Source organism: Plectrocnemia conspersa, unplaced genomic scaffold (assembly GCF_051122295.1).
Source record: "Plectrocnemia conspersa isolate PC_06_02 unplaced genomic scaffold, ASM5112229v1 ptg000004l, whole genome shotgun sequence".
Classification (NCBI taxonomy): domain Eukaryota; kingdom Metazoa; phylum Arthropoda; class Insecta; order Trichoptera; family Polycentropodidae; genus Plectrocnemia; species Plectrocnemia conspersa.
Window position 1 is genome coordinate 13,674,293 of NW_028277168.1, and position 24,670 is coordinate 13,698,962.

The 24,670-nt window shown below is 27.1% G+C and overlaps 1 protein-coding gene across 3 annotated transcripts in view; it reads left to right on the forward strand.

Moving 5' to 3' along the window:
- Positions 1-452: 452 nt before the first annotated feature.
- LOC148235986 (uncharacterized) overlaps positions 453-24,670 on the forward strand; it is a 31,531-nt gene continuing 7,313 nt past the window's right edge. For 2 of the 3 annotated variants that reach the window (XM_088184756.1, XM_088184757.1), the window contains exon 1: positions 453-828. In XM_088184756.1, the coding sequence (XP_088040882.1) occupies positions 826-828 (3 nt within the window). In that variant the 5' untranslated portion in view covers positions 453-825. The remainder of the gene's footprint in view (positions 829-24,670) is intronic. The other variant, XM_088184755.1, reaches the window with a different exon arrangement.

Sequence of the window (24,670 nt, forward strand, 5' to 3'; positions counted from 1 at the left end):
CATAGACTCACCAAATACATCAAGATTTATGATGGCTATGTCGAAAAATAAATGAAGTGTTACTTCTAATGTATTATAAGTCAATTCCCAAATAAAATGCTTTAAATTTATTTCCAAGACTCTGTCTCTTTACATTCCGAAAACCTCTTATAATTTTGCGTATTTTTTCTGAAGTTTTGTTTATTTACATACGTTGCACAGTAATGTAAAATTATAAAAGTATTATTTTATACTTTTAATACATAATCGTATTTTTTAAATATCATACTAGTATTGAAAGGCCTGTACACGACCCATCGCGCCGAATAGAAGCGCGATAATGATTGCTTCGCATCAGAGTTCGAAGTGAGAGTGCTTCGGCGGCCGAAGAGAGAGGCTTCCCTCTTCTTTGCTTCTTAGGCCACTAGAATAATGGCTTAGACTTTGCTGTGTAAAGCGGCAGCAGGAGGACATAATGCACCCAACATTAGCGCGTCGTGTCGGATTTTATTTTATCACAGCCGTTCGCGGAAAACGGTCGCGGCCCTCCCCAAACGCTAACGTAAACTAACCTTAAAATAATTAAAAATAAACAACCCTGAAAATCGAAACGAATATTATAAATAGACCGACGCGCGTAGAACGCATTGTCGCACTGCACGTCATTGATACCACACAAGAACGACCTGTCGGTTATTAAAAAAAACATTGCCCTTACCGCGAGTGCATACGAAAAGAATATCAGTGCAAATAGTTTATTTTATTTATGATAATAAATAAAATATTTAACAAATTGTGAATTGAAATATAAAAACATAGGAGTACATTTTAACCGGCGATATAAAGATGGTAAGATTTTTTTATTTAAATTAGATTGAGTAACTAAAACAAATAGATTTAAACTAACCTAACCTTTAAGTCAATTGTGGATATGAACTGGCTGACATTATACTTACTTAATACTTGTTCTAGCAAAAAAAATATATATTAACTCGACATTAACTAGTAATAATATGTATTTTTAAAATATAAAATGTATGTTTTATTTTATATCATAACAGACATAAAACAGAAAAAGCATTTTTTACAATTTATCCTTAATAAAGAGTTAAATATTATAGTTCCTTATATTGTAGTAAATAGTTGCAATTTGTCTGACTACACTATAACTACTACTTGTTTTAGCATAAAAAAATGAGTTATTTAAACTACTTGTTTTGTTTTTTTATATATGAACTTAACTAAACTATTATATAAAAATTATCTATTTTTTCTTTAAAATCATTTCACTTTAAAAAAACTATCAAAATATATTGTTTAATTAAACCTGACTTCCATTATTTATTACAAAGTGTTAATAAATATATTTGTATTTTATTTTTAAAAATATTTTATTAATTCAAGGATCAGAAAAAAAATGGTTTGTATAATAACGTCATAATCAAGTATAAAAATACATTTTATATACTTATATACAATTTAAATAATATATATTTTATATAATTATATACTTAAACCACCACAATAAGTATAAGACGGTGACTAATACCTAAAAGGCCTAGGCTCGAATATCATATGGATCCTTATATTTATTAAATTCAAATTGTAAATTTATTTTTAACTGTTAAGTTCAAATTTATTTTATTTTTAAAAATGTTTTATCAATAAAATACAGGAGTCAGATAAAAAAAACATTTTTTACGATTAAATCATAATTAAATATAACAATATGTTATTAAATATATACATGAATACTTATACCAGCATAATAGTACAGTGGCTTAAGTCAATGACTAATACCTGAAAGATCTGAGTTTTTATCCCATGTGGATCCTAATGTTTATCAATTTCTATCGTATTAGGCAAATTGTAACTAATAATTATTATATAATTATCATAGTGAATATTACATATTGAGTTTTCCTAGATTTTCCTAATCTCGTAAATTATTTTTTTTTCTCAAATGATATATATTTAACAAATAAGAAAGTGTCATAACATCTTGTTTTTTAAATACCTGAAAATGACACATAAAATATTAATGTAAAAGTTTAAGCCTTTACGTATTTAAAAATCTATTTCCTTTTTAAAAATGTTATATCAATAAAATGCAGGAATCAGAAAAGAAGTTCATTAAGTCATAATCAAATATAACAATATATTATATGTATATATAATACTTATACTTACATCAGCACGATAGACCAGTGGTACAAGTCGGTAACTTATACCAATGGTCGAATGCAACATGGATCCTAATGTTAATTTCTATCGTGTCTGAAAATTGTTATTAGTGATTATTATATAATTATAATTCAGATTAAACCAGTGTGTAAATGTAATGTGAACTGAAATAATAGGTCATAATTAAGGGTCATATTTTACAGACTATGATTTTATTCTGATGTGTCACTACTTACATAGTAATTATTGATTGTCTTTGATTGCATTAAGTAACGCCTAAAATGTTTCAGCTAAAGAATTTCAATAAATTACTAACTAAATAGTAAATAATATGTTTTTTATTATTAAATATGCAATATACAATTATTAATCAGTAGAAATAATTACTTTATTTTTTTATAATATTCTAATAGATATTACTTTTTATAGCGAAATGAATAAAATATTTATTTATTTATCTATATATTATTAATTTTAAATAAAAGCCCTACAAATTATTAGGATTAATAAATTGCTTCAACCACACCACTTATCTACTATTGCTATCTTGTTAACATCCAAATAAAAATTATCTTAACTCATAGAATTTAAATAAAATGAAACTCTATAACTGTCGAGTTTACAAACATGCTGAAAAACTCTGTCTTAATTTATTGATATGGATTAAAATTATTATTTTAATATTTAGGGATTTATTGCAAATATATATTTTGTTCCTTAAGTAAGAATATTAATACCTAATATGTACGACCTAGCTCGATTTTAATTAATCATCACGATATTAAAGAGTGAGATTATTTAAATCTGTGATGTTCAATCGGAATTAAAGTTATATAATAAACACTAATTCTGATCTGCCAGACATGATAGAAAAAACATCAAAGTCTATATGGGATTCGAATCCTGGTTTTTTCAGGTCAATAGTGATATATACCACTCGTATATTGTGTTAGTCAATTAATGACATTAATATAGCATATTTTAGTATTGAAAAAATTGATATTAGATATTATTTGCTTCACACAAAATAGTTTTAGTGTATTTATTACACAAATTGTGTTTAAAATATAAACATCACATGAATATGTTCTCACGGTTAGTGTAAAATAGTATTTTTATGTAAAAATATCGGATTATGTGAATTTTTGCATTGTGACACACCGAAGCGCCCAATTGTTATGTTTATGGCCAAAATTATATAACACAGCTATTAAAAAAACACATATGAGTGTAGTGTGGTATAATTAAATATGTGTGTGTGCGTGTACGAAATTATAACAATCAAAATATATGTTTGGATAAGTATTGCATAATAATAAAAAAATATTCTCATATTTAAAAAATCTATTGTTATCTTTAATCAAAATGAACCGGATATGATTTAATTTACATTTATTTATTATATTTTTTAATAAGACTAAAATTTCCACTTAATTTTTTTAATATTAATAGTAAAAAACCCTTTATTTATGTATTAATAATTTATAAAATATATAATTTTTTTTAAACACAGTAAATTTGAAAAAAATATGAATCGGTTTTTTAAAATGACTAATATGCAAATAAAACTTTTATCAAACTTTCTAAATAATAAAAATCAATTTATAGAAACCAATCTTAAATAAATCCTAATATATTCTAATTTATTCCGATCTTTATGGATATATCAGCATATTCTAGGCGCCGTCTTGGTTAATTAAAAATGCATCGATAACGTTTGTGTAGTAAGTGAGAAACGATTGTTACTACTTCGGTACATGTTAATTAGAACACAAATCATTAGAAGTTTTATGTCGCGCTCTCCGTCAATTAGAAGTTTGATGCAATACCATTATTCTCGTCAAGTTTGATTTAGACTTTAATGCCCCATTGAAAAGTGCAAATTGCTACGAATGTGAGAAACTGGAACTTCTCTCTGTTGGCCCAGAACGTGAGAATGCGGAACGTTTTACGTTTTCAGAGCTAATTATTCATCCGCCGAATTTATTATAAGATTTTAAATTATGCTTCAATATGCTTTGTCTTACACGAAATACAATGGAAAACAATCGTACAAGTCCAATGCTTTCGTTTGTATATTTATCAAAAATAATAAAGTAAAAAATGGCAATCGTTCACAGTTATGCAATCGGAATTGATACAAAAAAGATTGCTTTCAAAAAAGACACGTAATTCAACAGTTTTGAGGAAAAGAAGAAAAATATCTATAACCACAGATTGTAAATATTTCATGATATAATACATAATTGAGCTTTACGTATTGACTATTAAAAATCATATTTTGGATGTAAGAAATATAAAAATATAAACATTATATTCATAAAATAAATTAATTATCGTATAGGTTTGATTAGAGAATGATACAATATTTTTTTAATATCCTCATCATGGACCTCCATAGAATTGTGAACGATTTTTTGAATTCAAAATCCCCTGCTCTATTTTTCAGCACCTAACGCGCGCATAGTTTCCGATAAATATTTTTTACAACAGATCAGAATCTTGTTTGTTTATAAAATAATCGGTAAGTGAGTTCATTAGTAGCAACGGATGGCCTTTTACATAATTTCTTTTATATAAAATTACTGCCATAAGCAGATTTACGTTGGCGATTAATTTCACCAAAAGTCCATTTTTTACGTTAAACAAATAATCAAAGCCATTTTAAGCACTCACTTCAAAAACAACATTCCTGCGACAAGGCCTGGCAAACTCTACTACATCACTAAGACTAGCGGAAATGACAATATAAACTGAGTTATATAAGCACTTCAATTGTTAATGCCCTTGATTCTCATATTTTTTTAATATCAACCGAATATTTTTTTTTTAATTTGTATTCAAAATTTAAGATCAATTAAATTCTAGTAATAATCTTACTTCAAACTATAATTTATTAGTTAGGTTATATAATTCGTTAAAGTTTAACGTAAAGAGATTTAAAATAAAAATAGTAATGAATACCAATTCAATTGTATTTTATTTAATTATTTCTTGCGCAACAATTAGATTACTATCTAACACGTGGTTTACGAGTATAGATATTTTTCTTTCGCACGTATATAAAAAGCGAATGCTTAGTTAAATATTGAACTAATCGCATTATTTTATTAAATGTATATTATAAAAATATATATATTTAAAATAAATTTATTTATACTAAAATTTATAAAAATTTAATAATGTATATTTTTATAAATTCTAGTGTCGGTCTTTTTATATATATATATTTTATAAATTTATACATACATATATGTACTTATAATATAAACGAGGGATGTTTTAAAAGTAATGACACAGACATTAAAAAAGAAGCATAATTTTTTGTATGCAGTGTGTGTTTAAAATGGCTATGTAATTTATTAATCATGCAAGATACGAAATTAATTTAGTTACACTTTTTTCTATGCGTGAGAATTATTTGTTTCTGTATATGAAAATGGTGGTATATTAATTAATTTATTAATGATTAAGACATTTATCGCCGATGAATTTGTACAAAAAAAATCAAAGAAAAAATTGTTTTGATTGACTTTTCATGATCAATGAACTTTATAAACACTGGCAATAAGTGTTAAATTGCTCTATATTAAATAGTAGCTGCCCCAAAATCAAGAATCTGGGTTCACTAAATGCATGTTGAATATTTACTTTACTAATATCCCTCGTACTTATATGATTACTATCATATCGCTATTGATGGCACTAGCTATTCACACATTTGCTACTCACGCCCTTTTAAAACCAAGGGGTGTGAAGGAATGTGCATTGAAGTATCATAATTGCCATTCGTGATGATGATGATAAACGTGTCTACTCGAGCAATACGAAAAAAATGACATTCCTTTTGTCGCCGAGGCGATCTCCTTGATGATGTTGAAAGCCGCTGGAAAGAAAGCAAAACACTAATTGCGGTGGCAGTAGTTTTTTTTCTGTCTTCGGATAACGAAGGCGAAACTGTCTAGTCCCCCGACCAGTTTCAAAGACACGAAATTGAAAAGTGCATTATACTTTTGATTGAATAAAAAATACATGAATATTTATAATATTATACATACATATTATCAAATGTTTATAAAACATTTGAACGGATTCAAGTCTGACCACAACGTTCGTGATCGAAAGAAAGACAACCCGATTAAATGAAATTACACTTTGACTTCTTTGTACCCGGATGCAGCAGAGCTGAACTCGAAATAAAACCTTTCTTCTCACGTGATGAAATAAGATTAGCGAGCGTGTGTTTTTACGGTTAAAATTTGATAATCAGTCGTAGCGTGCATTAAATTAGACACAGAAGTTTTTAATATCCAGATTTTTTATTGTAAAAAATATGCATCGCTTTCTCTTGTAGTTCATTATCATTTTTAAATGTATTGGTAACATGTTTAATAATAAATAAAATAAAATAAAAATGCAATTTGCCCGTGAATCAATAAATAATTTAATGATTTCACTTTCTTTTGTAGATATTTTCTATATTAATGAACACTAATGATATCCCGGCAACGTTAATTATACATCTTTCAATACCCCAAAGAGCTAATATTTTATTATTTTATAAAAAATAGGAAAGTAACTAAAATGGCCCATTTTATTATTGTAAATTACAATGCAATGTCACATTTTTAATAAATCCTCAAAAAGAAGCAAAATGTTTCTAGTTAAAGTTCTACGAAATATTCCATTGAGCTATCAGCGCTCGTCAGCAATAATTACAATTTTATTAAATAATAAATTTATATTTATACAAATTTAAATAATAAAAAATATAAAAAATAAACATTTTTGGGTTTTGGAACGAATCAACTTAAGTTTTCATTATTATTATTATGGGGAATTTCGCTTTGCTATAGAATTGTTTTGAAATAAGAGCACGTATACAGAAGTTCTACTGTATCTATAATTATTTAAGTTTTCCTTTTTTATTTTTCTAAATAAGTAATAAATGCAAATTTGTGTTACTGAATATGTCATATTACTTAGTTAATATATACGCCAAATATAAAACAATAATGAAGGAGAAAGCAATAACATAATTATATACAAGAAAATCTATTAACAGGAATATTTTTATACCTACATATGTATTTGTTATTACTATTAAGTATTTACTAAGCCTTGCTTCATTATAATACTAAGTTATATCTTTATGGTATTTTAATATTTTATTTGCTTTAAGATTATATCAAACCATTTGAATTATACAAATTTAAGTGTCACATTAAATTTAAAATATCATTAGTTATGAAAATATTGCTGTACTAACCCAAAATATAATAAACAATCTCATAAATTTTCATATTGTAAGAGTGCCTTTTAAAATCGATGAAAACAATAAACTGCTAATTTCACAAGTTGCACGTTAACAAATTGACAGTCGGTCCTCAGCTTACTAAGGTGTCTTAATGTCCGAATCGTGGATCGTTGATTTGTCAGGGTTGTCGTTAAAACGCCAGATAGTCGCTCAATAATAACATCACCATCTGCGGCGAGCGTGATGAGGATTATAAATTAAAATTGATGACTCAATGAATCCGAGGATCGGCTGATTAATTGTACCTATAGTAGGGTAATTGAATTTGAGATTCAGACCCTCGCTCCTGCAAGAGTTCTCCGAGACTCAGACCTTGATTCAATTCTAGAGTTATCTAAAGTGATGCAACCGAGCCGGTACACAGTCATCGTGGTGCAGAATTTCAAAAACAAACCCAAACTCACGATTTTCATCATCGGAGGCAGTTGCTTACTGCATAGACTCGGAGACTAAAAACCGTTACACAGATCATGCAAAACGAAAGCAATCGGTGGACAGTACGAGTTGTTGCTAATGTCATTTTTTTTTATATAATATGTATGTAGTTTATCTCGGAAGGTTCATTTGAATACTTGACCGAATCAACAGTGAGCCTCGTTCTCACGGTGATATAATTGAATGATCTTGTTACGCGGATTCCGAGAGATGAACGCAGAATACATATATTGCATGTTATATATGTTTCTGTCGTTGAGCCATGAAAATTGCAATAAACAATGTTATTTATATGTAAAGTGTGCATAAATCAAATTTAAACTACATTTACAATGTACATATTTCAATAATAGTTTCTAAACTGTATATTATATTATATAAACACATGGACTTCGTTAACTTGAGTAATTACTATATATGCAATCAGCTTTTAGGCGTCATATATGCCATGCAAAAATCTAAAAAACTTACTTTTACCTTATTTTTTTATGTTTTTTATTTATATATTATTAAACATTCAAAACAATGTTAAATAACATTTATTCGTATAATACAAATTTGTTAAATACGTCCTTAAATATAGTCATTGAAGTTATGGTTTCTTAATCATCAATAGTATGGTGTTTTAATCGACAATATTCAACGCTGACACATTTAGGGGAAATATTAAAATTTACGAAAAGAATAGCAGTCTATGTTTATGCATTTTTCACAATATATTTAATTGCCTTTAAAAAATTTTTTTTATGATCAATGTCACATTGGCGCCACTGTAAATGTGTCATGATGAGAATAATCAAAACCCACATACATTTGCCAAATATTAAAAAAATCAATAGCACATATAAAATTATTAAAAACAGGAAAATGTACATTAATATTATAATTACTTGTTACTACCTTGAATAATAAATACTATTTAAACTAACAATAGTAGTAATTAAATAACAACTCGTGGTTCATTATTGTTGATTAAACCGAATATTGCTCTCAATTTTTTCTTTCAAAAACTCCGAGCTGGTTTACTACAAGGCGCGTATGCTGAGATACGTTCCCTTTCGCTCGCTCGCGTGTTAAGTGACGAGAGTGAATGAGAGATAAGGGTGTGCGAAACGCATGTAACGCACACTCTTATCTCTCACTCACTCTCGTCACTTCACACGAGCGAACGAAAGGGAAAGTATCTCATGGTACGCGCCTGTTTTCTACCTTCTGTGTGGTTGTCCAGATAATCGTTTTATATATAAGTATCCGTTAAAGCAAGACCTTAGTTTATTTTTTAACTTTTTATTATTTGGTTTTCCTGGCGTTACATATTACTTTATGTATTATTGTAACAAGAGCATCACCTCCATACTTGAGCAGCTCTACATTGTAATTTTGTCCACCCCTGATGCTTTGCTTATTCAATTGTGGGATCATCAACATTTACTTCTGCTTCTTGGATACAATTTTGCTCCTCTACGGAACATATAAGATTTTCAAGGAGCTCGTAGCATCTTCCTGTGATTTCGTTTTTTTCTATTAGGATTTTTTTTCTTATTTTTGCAGGCATTGAACCGTGGTTCTAAGGATTTTGTATGATCTTTGATTTTGCTACCCCACAAAATATTTATAAAATGGATAATCAAATAATGTCCTATTTATAGTGAAAATATTATACTTATTATTTAAATATATAATTAAATATACTAAAAAATATTATTTAAATAATTCTATTTATATGTTTTTAATACGCTAATATGATTCAATGTTTATTGTACAAATACTAACTGATTTATGAATATAATAAATGTAAAAATCATTTTTGTAAAATTAATTTTATTAAAAAAATAAATAACTTTTATGTCTTTGAATAAATTACAGCTAGTTTAAAAATACACGTAAACATATTAATCTTAATTTATCTATGTATGAATATTCACATTTTTTGTAGCGTAAAAATTACTATAATAAATAAAAATATTTTTTTTATCATAATCTATAAAAAAATATATAAGATAAAATATAAATGATACAAAAATACGTATTTATTTACGTAACAATTTTTTATATTAAACTTTTATTATTGTTTTAAACACATGTCATTACACGTTTGCTACTAATAATACATTTGGAAAAATTATGTTTTTGCACATTTATCATTCACTACATTAGTAAAGTCAAACATACGTACATATACAAATACATATGTATATCCGAAAAGATCACTAGGAAATGGACAACGCTAAATTGTTTTAAAACAATATTAACCCAAATTACATCTGTACATTTCCGGATGATTTCAAAGTACATATAAATCGCTAATGTTCTAACTATGACCCAGTTAGTGTGGCTTATGTTATAAGTTAACTATGAGAAATTATGGCAAAAACGCAAAAAACAGTTCGTTCACCATTCTTTGTCAGAAAATAAAAATAAAAACTGGTTTATTATTATAATGACTCTCAAGGTAATCGACTAATTTTTATTATTTATTATTATTATTAAATATTAAAAGCATTTCTCTCGTAATAATTTCAATATATTTTATTTTACATACATTTCCATCTCAAACCATGTAATACCCAACAATTCTCTTGATGTCACTTAACGTTCATAAGAAGGTACTGTTTTTATGGCAACGGTAATGACTTTCATTTAAGATTTTTTTTATGTTAGATAGTCGCAATCGACTATCAAAAAAATATTTCATAATTCGCGTAGTGTCCAGTGTACGTAAATATACAAGAATTATGTAATCAAATAAACTTTAAAGTTCTAACTGTATAAAGGCTATTTTACAGTTAAGATTATTACTACACTATAACGCCCCGCGGTTTCTTCAGATATCTACAACAATATGTTTGTGTCCGAGGTTTATCGGTGTAATTAAATTAATCCGGTTTCTTCTTTCAAAACATTGCAAAGTGAAATTTTGTTTTTGTGTTTTTTGTTCACTCTCCTCTTCGGTCTGTGGTTTCATTCATTACGTTCGGGTGAGCTGATAAAAAATGACAGCGACTCGTACAACATTTTTCACTTCGCCATATTTGTGAATCACTACCGAATTTCATCCAATTTTAACATGTATTAATGGCAAAATTTTGTAATTTTATAAGACATTATGCTTTAATACAACATAATATAATCAGCGACTTATCAATAATCTTTTTATTAATGATCTTACACATTTATTTTGTAACATGTTTAATTTATAGCAAAATTTTTCATGTTATTATATCGATGATAAATCATTTAATACACTAAGAGTGAAAACTTAAATCGATTTATTATGTAAAATACACATTGTAAGCATGTGATGATGTGTATAAAATAATCTTTAATTTATAACTCATATTCATTTTATTCTTAAATTTTATGTAATATAAAATAAAACATTAAATAATATAAAAAATATTTTTTTATTAATAAATTGCTATATACATAACCAGCAAAATATACCAGTGGTATAATTGCTGATAATACCTAGTGTTTTTTTTAATTTTAAACGTGTCTGAGAAGATCATATTAAGTTATTATAATATAATTATAATTATAGGTTTTCTTAGATTTTCCAAATCTCTCGGATGAATAATTAAAATAAAATTAAGCTTGGTCGTGCATAGTGACATCTATTGATCTATTGAATCACAGTAAATATTAGATAAACTCAAAATGAATGTCGCTTTTTAATGAAGCAATAAATGTTTATTTTAATTTTAATGATTTTACAATATAACTTATTTTTAAATATATAATATATCATAATGAGGATGATAGAATATAAATTTGATTTAGATAGTAACTACGCATTGAAATCTAATAAAATTATATGTAAATAATTCTATATATTGGTAATAAATAGATCATAAGGACCGAATATAAATCGATCGCATAGAGCATTGCTAAAGATTGAACCAAGATCTACGGAAAGTGAACGTGTATTTTCTACGACAGGGACATTAAATACAAAAATTAGATACAGGCTTTTAGAGAAGTCGCTTATATTTTTTTAAACAGGTTTTTTGTCATACCTATACAAAAAAGTTGATAAAGAAAACAATCATGTATACACATACATGTATATTTATTATATTTGAATAGTAGTAATATAAAATCTTTATATGTATTATATAAATATTCATATTGCATCTACAGTTTTCATTATAAAAAAATATTTATATGCATATATGTATACTATTATCGAATATTACCCGATGGAATTAATATAACCCCCAGTTGCATTTAACTAGCGCAGTTAAAACCTGCTCTACCTTCGTTCACCGAACTAAAAATACAATGAAATATTTGTCTTTTAAATTCTAACAATTAACTGTATAAATGTGTATTTATACTACATATATTTTTAAAACAGTGATTACCAAATAATACTAGCAAATTTTAAATATCAAGGATATACACTTTCAACTATATTTCATATTACAATATTTTTCCCCTTATTAAACGTGATTATTAATAATGGCCATAAAACCCAATGACTTTTAGTTTTTTATATTAAATTGCTGTATGTAATAGAACACACTTTTGTTACCTAATATAGTCATAATGAAGTGGTATAAAACACAGTCATCTCAAAACCGTATTAGCATCCAGTCGAGATGAATTTCTTCAAGTTTCGCATTCGTCATAATGACGCAAACTGGTAACGTCTCTCGGAGATAACCAAACCACTGCCTTATTTTAATCCAAAGCGAATGTTCTCTAATTGCCCTGCAAGACGGCATTCCGAGCCGAGCCGAGATGTGATGTACATCCTGTAAGTTCGGATAAATCACGAGGACCTTCAAAATGGTCCACGAAAACGGCCATGAAAAGTCACTGGCGCATTTTTCAACCAGAAGTCATCTCGGATATTGTGAAGTCATCGTTTGCACAATACGCCCACCTGGCGCCGATAACGTATACTTTAAATTCTGCTTAGAGACGGTCATTTTTATTGCCTTTGTTGCACATGCCATCTGAGAGATAGCTAATTCTTAATTAAAGGTCAACAAAGTTTGTAGTGATTCATTCATAAATAATAATTATAGTTTAAAATTTAATAGACTTTTTTTATATTCTCATAAAGAATCTGAAAATAGGGTGAAAATAGCGATTAGTTAATTAGTATTTATATGTGTGATGTTTTATATTAAAAAAATCATTCGTGTTGTCTTTTTTTAATGTAATTATTTACAAAGATTGTGGTATTTAATGCGATTATAATGAATATAATACTGCATAGAAATTATTTATCAATTAAAATTATTCATAATTTAGTTTTAAGTTCTACTTATAAGTATTTTTCGCAAATAATTTTATAAATATTTATTTAAAACATACAAAATTTTTAGGTTACATTAAAATGTAATATACATCTGTCTATTTAAATATAAAGCAATAATTTTTTTATTTTGTATATGATAGTGATCTATATAAACTATTAAAACATTTAGTTGGTTTTAAACTAAGATATACAATTAATATGTTATAGTTATTTTTATGTGATATATGTACATATACATATATCATAACAGTTTACTTCGCTAAGAATAAACTTGCTTAGAGTTTTTGCCACAAAGACTCAATAGCCAGTTTAAATGTAAGATTATTTGATTTTGTTATTAAATATTGTATAGTCAAATCTTTGAGATAAAAATAGTTCAATAAATAAATTATAAATAGTGCAATTTCAGCGACATAATATATACATATACGTGTCACGATAGTGTGTCTTCTCGAAATTTTTTTATGGAAAATCCCAAATCGAGAATTTATGTTTCATAGAACGTTTTTTTATTGAAAATGTTTACGAATATTTTTAAATGTTTCGCTATCGCTGCATTTTTTTACACCGCTGCATAAAAAAGAGTGGATCCGTGCCAGATGTTTTATAATATGTAAGCTAGTATTTGAATGACAAAATTGCTCACGGTTTTTTTTAACTACTCCAATCGTCATTATGTTTGCTATGATAATTAAGGAACTGCAACAATAATCATATAATAAAAAACCGCACCGCGTAGAAATTGACAGATTAAGAAAATTCACGGGAGGCTTTCCATCGAGTTACGTCATAAAAATTGCCAGTTGGTGAACCTTAATTTAATTTTTTTAATAATCCAAAGAGATGTTTATCTTTATCTTATTCCAAGTATGAAAAATGTACAACAGCAACAGCTGTTATTAACAATTTTTCCTACAATTCGGAGAAACATTGATTCAAATCTAAGCTCAAAACTTTAGCTGACAATTTCAGTCCTTAATAAGACTGAAAATTGTCAGTTAAAGTAAGAAAACTAACATGTTATTCTCGGGAAAAATATTAAGAAACCAGAATGCGTACTCACAAATAACCGTTATATATTATAAAATATATTTTAACAAAATGTTCTATTATTCATCACAATGAAAAAAAAATTGTAGCAATTTTTATAATAAACATTAATATATAAAGCCCAAAATATAGCTTAAAATATATAATATAGATAATGATTTATGAATATTCTGTCAAAGAAAACGTGTATAAAAAAGATTAATTTTAGCAAACGACGCCGACGCTAACTAGAAAATATAACCTTATTAGTACTATGTATACAGCTAAAATTGGGTTGTAGTTTTGGCATTAAATAATTTAAATAAATGCAGTTGATAGATTATCTTCAGATTTAAAACTAGACGCTTATTTTGATAAAAAATATATTGATACTTCTTTCTTAGTTATAAAAAATATGAACATCTTAAATTTCTATATCCGACGTGTAAAATAAAAATGACCATTATATAAATCGCAGATCGATTACGAAATAAAACGATAGATTTTCTTCTCATGTTCATTTTGAGAGAAAGGAGCGCTTCGTCCGTGAGGTCAACATTGATTCTTTCACCTCAAATTTGAAACATGTGATCTGTCAAAATTATATTTTATTTCCTGAAAATAATTACATTTTTTAAATCATCATACAATTGAGCGCATATCTATTCCGCAAAATACACCACAGGAAATCATGGTAACTAATTAAATTTATGCTTTTAATTTATACATCCATATATGTGTATCGTGATTATCGATAGTTTTGCATCGAAGCGAGTTGTAATTGTATGCGTGCAGAGCTTTCGTGTCGGTGAAAAAATGAATGAAGTCAAGATAATGGTAATTGATCTACATAGGTTTATCTTACGTTGACCGACCTTCACCGCTGATACGGGAAGAAAAAATAAAATATATGAGAGGTAGAGAAAATGCTCCATTTATATGTAACACTGGTTAGCCTTCTGCAACGTGAACGATTTATGCTTCACGGCCCTCGATTACTCTTCATTGCTTTTATTTCAAAAATCAATAAAATTTAAATGTATAATACGACTGTAAAATTAGCCAACAGTTTTGCTGACTATTTATGGCAAATTAACTAGAACACAACTGCTCTGTTTGAAGATGCTTTTGAAGATTGTACGTTTACTTATTACATTGTTTATTATTGTATAAGAATTTAATGTAGTTGAATATAGTATAGGCTAGAAAATCAAAACCATGAATTTGGAGGGGTAAAAAAGTTTTTAAATGAGAAAAATTTCATTAGATATTTAAAAATGCAAAAAATATTTATACAACTTAATGAAATTTAATTAATATTGGTATTTTAATAAAAAATAAATTAAGAATAAAGCACTGAATAAAAAAATAACGCATCATTTCAAAGTTCTAACGGAAGTTTAAAATCAACTTTCTTTATAAACAGTTTTTACTAAAAAAAATTAACTGTCTTCAGAGGAACCCATAAATTATGTGTCGCTTATATCGCATGTTATTTCCATTTAAAAAACACAATTATTTATGATGTTTTTAAACTTTTGCTTCAAGGATAAGAAATTTTTTTAAATGTACATGTATAATTACACGGTTACATGTGATTTAACATATAAATGCGTAACATTTTAATTATTTATTTTTATGTAAATATGACGTCATTATTTTTATTTTTAAATGTAAAAGTTTAACTTCAAGTTTAGAAATGAAAGAAAATTTCTGTTACTTCTTATTAAAAAGAGACCACAACAATAACTGAAACGACGACAGAAAATATAGCAATATTGGTATTATAAGAAGCTATGTAAAGTATGGACTCAAAATATGGAAAGATAAGAAGCCACAATTTAATTCACGATTTTTTTACAATTTTACGTTTTTGAATGAGTGATAAACAAATTAAGAACATCTAAACCAATTTTTGACTAACAGGAGAGCGCAAAAAACAATTATCCCTTCTCGGAAGTCAAAAATCCACGTCAAAAGCAATAAAATCGTCACGTCGCCGTTGCTTTTGACGTGAATTTTTGATTTCCGAGAAGGGATAATTGTTTTTGCGCCCTCATATTGACCAAAATTCGGTTTGAGTTCACTTTGACCAATACTCTCTTAGCAATAAATTTTGAAATAAATAAATCTCTCATAAAAAATTGTTTAATTTTTTATGCACTTCGTGGCATAGGAAAAGCTGCTTTAAATATAACTTAAGTTCTATTTAAATATAATTTTATTTAGTAAAATGCTTGACAAGAAGTGAGTTCCGGCATCTTTTTTGTTAAAAAAAGCCCTACATAAATTTATAAAATAGACTATAAAAAAAAATATAAAATACATATTTACTCTGTAAAAAAATCATATTAATAAATGTGTAAAAAAATATTTTTATACTATTTTTAAAATTACTAAACATAATTCTTGGTTAAAATTTGGATTAAAAAAGCTGGTAAGATAAAACAGTTTGAGTATCATCGCTATTATATCTTTATTTTTTTGTGATAAATAAACATGTACGCATAAAATGGCATCGGTAAATATCACGCAATTCGTACAAATTGTTAATGGCTCGTTAGATAAGATGTCATAATACGTTTATAATGAACACTCATCACCTTACGATTATGTGATTACTTTCGATTCTTGCCCAAATCATTGGAATTTCATGTCATGTACGTACAGTTCTTGAAATCGTACTCGAGACTCGATAAACATGCAGATGCCACTAAATATACTTTAAAACTTTCTACCGACATTTTTATATTCATACAGTATAAGTTATTTGGAGTCGTAATGTAGCGATTTGATTTAAAGGCAAATATGATCTGACTGCAAATTTATATACCTGCGCGAAGGTAACGAAATAAAACCTAACGAAACGAAACTGCTTCATATGAAGGCTGTGCTTGACTATACGGAACTAGAATGAGATGTTGCTCTCGCTGACTTGACATCTTGATGATGCTAAGTAATTCACTGCAATCATACATCGCATATGAAGTTTTGATGAAAGGGAAAGGATTTGCTACATTTAAATTTACCTTGTTGAACATCAGATTTTGAGGTTTAGAATTTAGCACCTATTTCAAACACAACAAGGTACCTTGCGTCACATCTTTGTAGATTTGCAAGTGGGTTTAATATGGGAGTCTATGTTGTCATGTCTCCCAGTGGGATGCGAAATATGCTCTGGCTTGTCACGACTGTGACCCAAGGTTTATGATGTTTCTCGGTCGACGTTACCATTAGCATTCGCATCGTAAAGCACATCCTATTATGGACCATGATCCTGCTCGCCATTGTTTACATTTTCCTTAATAACCAAGATCATGTTAACCTTGATGAAAGTGACAGAAGTTTATCTTCGATCTTCGGAGGAATTTCGAAATGCATACTCCAATACCATTCAATAAATATTCCATTACGCAGGTCATTAACTCTATGCAAAATAATAACTACTGTACGCTTCATATATTCAAGATGAATACGTGGTAATTAAACGATGTATTATGTAAATATTTTAGGGTCATAATATCCATTAGAATGAATAGAGAAGAAACTATATAGATTGGCTAATGATGATGGTAATTCACGATAAGTTTTGCTCGATGAATAATAATGCGCTATACATTTTGTAAACTAGCGTCGTATATCTTGTAACTGATAGCTTCGATATTATAAATTACAATTTGACTAGCAGATAATTTAGAACTACAATCGTAGCGGCAGCCGTTTCTAATTTTATATCAATTCATAAAGACAACGATTAATTATTTCGTAAACGTGCGTATGTACATGTATCTACTACTGTTATTTTTTAAAACTAGGAACTAGGTATATGTATGTATATTACTGATAGAAAGCGAAAATTGATATGAGACATGCAACCGTGCTTAAGCGCCGTAACGAAATTCGATCAAATACACTGGATTGTGATTTATAATGTTGAATTCAACAATTGCAACAATGAAGTAGATGCTTATCTTTAAAGTAAATGTTATTATAAGAACTATTTTTTTTTAATCTTTTAAATATTAAATCTAATTAACTATGAATACTTAAGAATATAAAATGATGTATAAATACTAAAATAATCGAATCAAAAATATATATTTATTTATTTTTATTTATATATTACATCCTATTTCTTATTTTTTTTAAATGTTTATGTTAAACCAAAACGTTGAGGCAGTTAATTTAAATAGCCTGATTACACGTATTTTTTTAAATATTTATTATTTTTATTTTTTAATATCTATTAACACACTGATTACCGTGTGCACAAATTTGTGCATATCAAAAACTGCGTTGCGTCATTTAACTTCATATAAAAAAAAACACATTTAAGTGAATATTTACTTAGTGCTTTAGTTTATGCTACAAATATCATATTAACTAAAATAGTTTTTTTAAAATCGATACCTAAATTCCAGAGGTTCAAAACTTAAACAAAAAATCATTTCAAGTCAGTGTTTACAAACATAAATTTTTTCTATGAAAATATCTAGTCAAATTATATAGCTAAGTTTTTAATAAATAAATTATAAAAAAAAAAACAATTTGTAAAAATTCTAGAAGAAACTAAACTATTTTTATTAATATTCGTATTAAATTTAATATTTAATGAATAGTATCTAAATAATTAATTAAAATTTAATCCTCGAAATCCCAAACTTTTTTTACTATCGACATTATTTTAATATGTTTTATTATTTTAATAATACAGCTAAATACTTATGCTTAATCATATTGATTAAAAAATCAGTTACTTTTGTAAATGTCTCCTCAGACTAATAATATGTAATGAAATTATTTTTATAATAGAGAAATATATTTCATCACAAATAATTAACTGAAAATATAATATTGTGAATTTAAACTCTTTATTTGTTGTATGTAAATCATATATTTATAAGTTATCGTTAAAAAGTACCTTAAAAAGTTATATGACATGTATAAATTTAAAATATTTATATATTATATAACTCCAATATTACTGATTTTTAATTAATTATTTTTCATCAAGCCCTAATCGCCCTCTAAAAAAGTCATATCGACCACTCTAGAAACTGTTGATATATAAATAATATTAAATATTTTTTTAATTTTACCGTATTTTTAATTGCTTAAAATTAATTATTTTTAAATGTTACAAACTGACAAATTTAATAAACGTAATAAAGTATTAATAACTGTTGTTATTAACGCAATCTTTAAACATTTATCGCGGTTATGATATACTCGGATACATCTCTTTGAAGGTAACACACGATATTCGCATGATATTTAAGAAATAAACGCTATAATTTTATCTCAAATATCACACACTAGATTAAAACAATTATTCCACTCTGATACCCAATTACAATGAAAACGATCGATTTTCAAATGTTAACTGTTATGAAACATATCAGTTAAAAAGTACGCAATCATAAATTAAAATTAATAACGTGACGTCAACACTTCGTGAATTAATTAACATTGTTTCGTCTCAATGAGATACCTGTTTTCAATAATCGATGATAGATGATCGTCGATGGGTGGGCTATATAGATTTTTTCCGCTTCAACGTCCGAATCAAAAGAACTAATATAATTGCAACGATCGTGATCACGATTATATCAAAAGTAGATAGGCGTCAAACAGAAGTTGAGAAAAGAAAGTTATTGATATTAAACGCATGAGAATTGATCTTAAGATCGATCTGTGATATCGGTGATATTTAACTGCCCACAATTACGTATTAAACTCATGTATGTGTTTTTTATATTAATGAGTCGATCGTGAACGGCGAAATGATTTTTAAGTCATCTATATTTGGGTCCGAATGAAGGCTGTTGCGATTGATGAGTAAATTTATCCTTCATTATATGTATGTACATGTCTTTGTCATTCACACTAACTAATCTGTTTGGAAAAGGCCAAAGTATTTTCTCACAAAAAATGATGTTATATATACATATGTACGCAAGTTAAAATAGTGATTTTTTTCGTTGTTTGTGGTAAGCGCTTTAAATATAAAAGTAAACCTTCAACTTGACCCGGATTCTAAGTACATATATACATACATGCATACAAATATCTAGATTCGTATATATAATATTATAACTTAAGATAAAATGTCTTATTACATAATAACATAAATATATACTTTTATGTAACGTTCATACACATATCTTAGTGTTTATTGTTATTTATATTATGTGTATCCTTGTGGATAAAATTGATAGAGATTCCATAGGATATTGTTCATACATATTAACACTTTATCTGGTCGTCACTTTTAATGTTTGATTTATTTCTAATAACAAGTTTATTATTTAAAAGTGTGTGTTTATGCTTTGTTTTAAAATAAACATTTTTATTTATTTATTAAAATATATATTTTGCTAACAGTATATAAACATAAACGAAAAAAGTAATACCTATATAACAACAATACCTCTTTATACTTACCTTAAATTATTACGTGAGACCATATTAAACCACTAATCTCCAATATTGGTGACTACGTTAAAAAATAAAATAAATTTAATTTTTAGAAGCTCAGCTTAAGTCTCCACTTAAGTAAATAGTTATAATTCGCTAACATCAATATGGAGCTATGGAACTCATCGCTCCAATGATAATTTCACTCATTTTGGAGTACCAAATGGATCCAGTCTAGATCCTCTGCTTTTTATTAACGATATACATGCGGAAATTTATAATTCGGAATATTTAGTATTCACACAAATTCTGTTTCACTCACTTTACAGAAAGACGTGGACCTGGAGTTTATATATTTATCTCATGTTTTTCTTTCCATTACCCATTACATTTTCTTTCCAACCACTGTGGTTGATTAAAATATATTAATAATGATTAATATAATTCTGGACACAATAGAATTTTTTTTAAATGTTCATGAATGGTTTGAATTCTCAACTGCAATTGATAAACAACGTTCTAAATCACTGATCCATCATGCTGAATGTTTATATTATTATGGTCGCAAAATCATAAGAACTGCATTAATTTAGTTTAGAGATTTTTAAATGCAAATTTATTTGATTACAAAATAAAAATTAAAGTTAATTCCAAAAATATATCTGATCATTCAACAAGTCTTCTTTTCAATGTTAAATAAAGACTTTTGTACAATTTTATTAAAATACCTAATAATATTTTTATGAGGAGCATTAGATAACCTTATATATGTCTATTATACGTATTCTATAAAATATATAACATAAAAAAACATGTCTAATGTTATTATTCCAGTGATTCACAATATATATTTAAAAAAAACGTTTTACAAAGGTAATTTAAAAAAATACAAGCCACATTTTCTTGAACAATATATATTTGGCTCTAACAGAAAAGTCCAATTAACAATTTCTTCACTTTCTTGTTCTACATAGTCTAACAATACGATTGTTTTCACTTGAAGGAGTACGCAAAACTTAGTCTAGTAGGTATTATACTTTTTCAACAAAATGTCAGTTAACATCCAATATAGAGTTATACTGTTTCTATATCGTTTAATTATATGTATGTTTTATGGATGAAATGAAGTAATTTAGGTCATGGAAAAAATAATAACCTATAATTGTTCAAATACTATTAATTTATCTATCAAAGCTATAACTGATAGTTATCGATAACTATAAAACACACGAGTATATATTACATACTAAAAACACTCCATTTGAAAGCTTTGTTTTGTCGTGATTCTGCACGACAAATTACGCCCCAAACAAGGAGAACAAGGCAGGTCAATTATCTGTATAACAATGTTAAAAAATGATATCAATCTCTGGTCACATAGTACATACAACAATCCCTCGACCTTACTCTAATTTCAATCAACAATCTCACATATCGTTCAGATGTTCTTTTACTTACATAGGTGGTCGATCGACCAGAATTAAAAAAAAATACATATCCTTTCGTTAGCTAACTTGATATACCGCTAACTGTCACGTAACAAGCAAAATCAAGGCTTAGCTCATGTCCGAATGAAGATTAATAACGATCTTGAAGGGTGCTGATGCAACTTAAAACAAACTATAACATCGTTGTTAAGCAATATTTTAAAATAACTAATTGCTTGTTCTAAAAATCAGACACCTTTATTGTTGTTACTTAATCGAGAAAAATAATTAAAAATGAAGTGGACCATAATTAAATTTACAACTTGATCATTCTCTGGTTCAGATGGTTAATGTTAAACTATAAATTACATACGTATTAGTGCATGGTCTAATGATATTTTCAGAACAAAAGGATACTTAATTGATCCCTGAAAATCTCACCAACGAACATGATTAATTAAATACGAATGGGCGTTAATTAATAATTTACTTTTCGCCGTTACAAAGGGGATGAGTAATGAAAGAGATTTAAACCAATCTCAACCAAGGCAAGGTCTCTTTTTTTAGAATAAAATCTTTCCATGTGCAAAAAATGTTTCATAATAATTGTTCCATGACAATGTATCAACGTGATGTCATGCGTTACCAAAAGTTGTACACAATTAAGGCGTACCTAAAGGATATGCCAAATATTTATATCTAAGGTCATCCTAAAAAAACAGACGCGTCAATAACCTTGTACAATAGCATATAATTATAAATATTCGTTTAACTTCACTTATAAATAAAAAAATGTAGTTTTTTAATTTATTTATAAATTATTCATAAAACAATGAAAATGATTTATGCTATTAGATCAGTGAGAATTTAATGGCTTAATTTAATATATTCATAAATTTAATGTCTTCCTTAAATTTTTATTGATATAAATATTTTTTTAAAACTCCCACATGATCATGTAACGTTAATAACACGACGTTATTCTGTTTTGAAGTGTATCCTATGTATAATATATTATTAGCTGATTAATAAAGATATTTCGACTTTTCACCAAATATCTCTAAATTTCAACAAATTCATTCCTATTAGATATACTCATCAACAGGTTATATGTAGAATGCAACAGGAAACCAATATAACTAATTCGTTCTAAATGAAACGGATTATGTGATATGGATAGATATTATGTAACCTAAACCTAGATCTCATTTTATATTTTAACAGCCAAGTTGACCTTAATGCAATAAGATTGTTGTAAAGGTCCATTTTGAGTGTCAATAATGTCGCTTTCACACTTTTAAATATATAAATAAATACAAAAGAGGATGAACTTTAACAAAATTAGATATGTAAATTTACCTTTATACTTACCTTTTACTCTTTTAAATTATATTGGTGCTATGTTATGCCATAGATCTGTAATTCTGTAAATACAGAAGCTAATTTAAATAGCAAATTGCATATTTACAAAAATATAGCACATTCTTGTGGAACTATAATCAATTTCATCACTAAACTCAAACATGTGATCCAATAAACATCGATTTGCGATTGCATTCACTCAAGAGGTTTATATTTTAATGGCTAGATTTTGCAACACATTCAGTGGAAGTAGATTCAAACCAATATTCCTTTTCAAATCAGATCCTTTAGTCACGATTGGCACCCTATTTGGATCGTATGAATTATAAAATGATTTTAAACAACAAATAACGAAATTAGATTCGTATATTTGTTTCTAAATATATTTATTTTATATATACATATTTATTTAAATAAATATAAATAATAACAGTAAAGAGAACGTTATTGCACAATCAGATCGATCGAATATGGTCACGATTCTTATCTTAAAATTGCACGTAATGGGAAGTAATCTTGAAAACATAGATTTTTTGGAATAAAGCAGAGTCATTATTTTTGGGGAAGTGACATAATGTCTGAGATTTTCCATGACTAGGCATTGTTATCAAATGTTCCTGAGATACATAATCGAGACGATCTAGTGTCGCAAGGTTGCTGTTATTTTCTATTGTGTTAGGATTAATACAAATTTTCAGTCGCAATGCTGAATTTTAAGATGTAATTATATAATAAAAATACTATACATGAAAAAAAACTAGAGCCAATTATAAAAATATCCGATTTACAACAGAATTATTGCATTTCAAATATTTACAGTTACGAAAGAAGCAGTCAATAATATGAAATAGTATTATAAAAAATAAAACTGACAAGATAACCTGCTTTTGTGTTAAGTTAATTTGTTGAATCTCGACGCTTCTGATTGATGACTTTTAAATTGCTACTTCAATAGGTGTCGAGATGAAAGTTGTCATCAATGTACGCTCAAATTATTGCGATGCAATAATATCTCACTCTTGCCACTAGTGTTTATATCGAATTACAAAAGAAATTTTATTAAAAAAATGCGTGTTCACAAATTGCTTCTTACGTAAGCGTTTTGCTTTTTCTCCTTTGTATTTGGTACATTATTTTATATAACATATATTCATTGTTTTAAAGAGAAAAAGGTTGCCGCACAATGAATCTGTTATTTAATTGATTCGATGGATATAACTGTAATATTCGTTATTATCATCATTATTATGT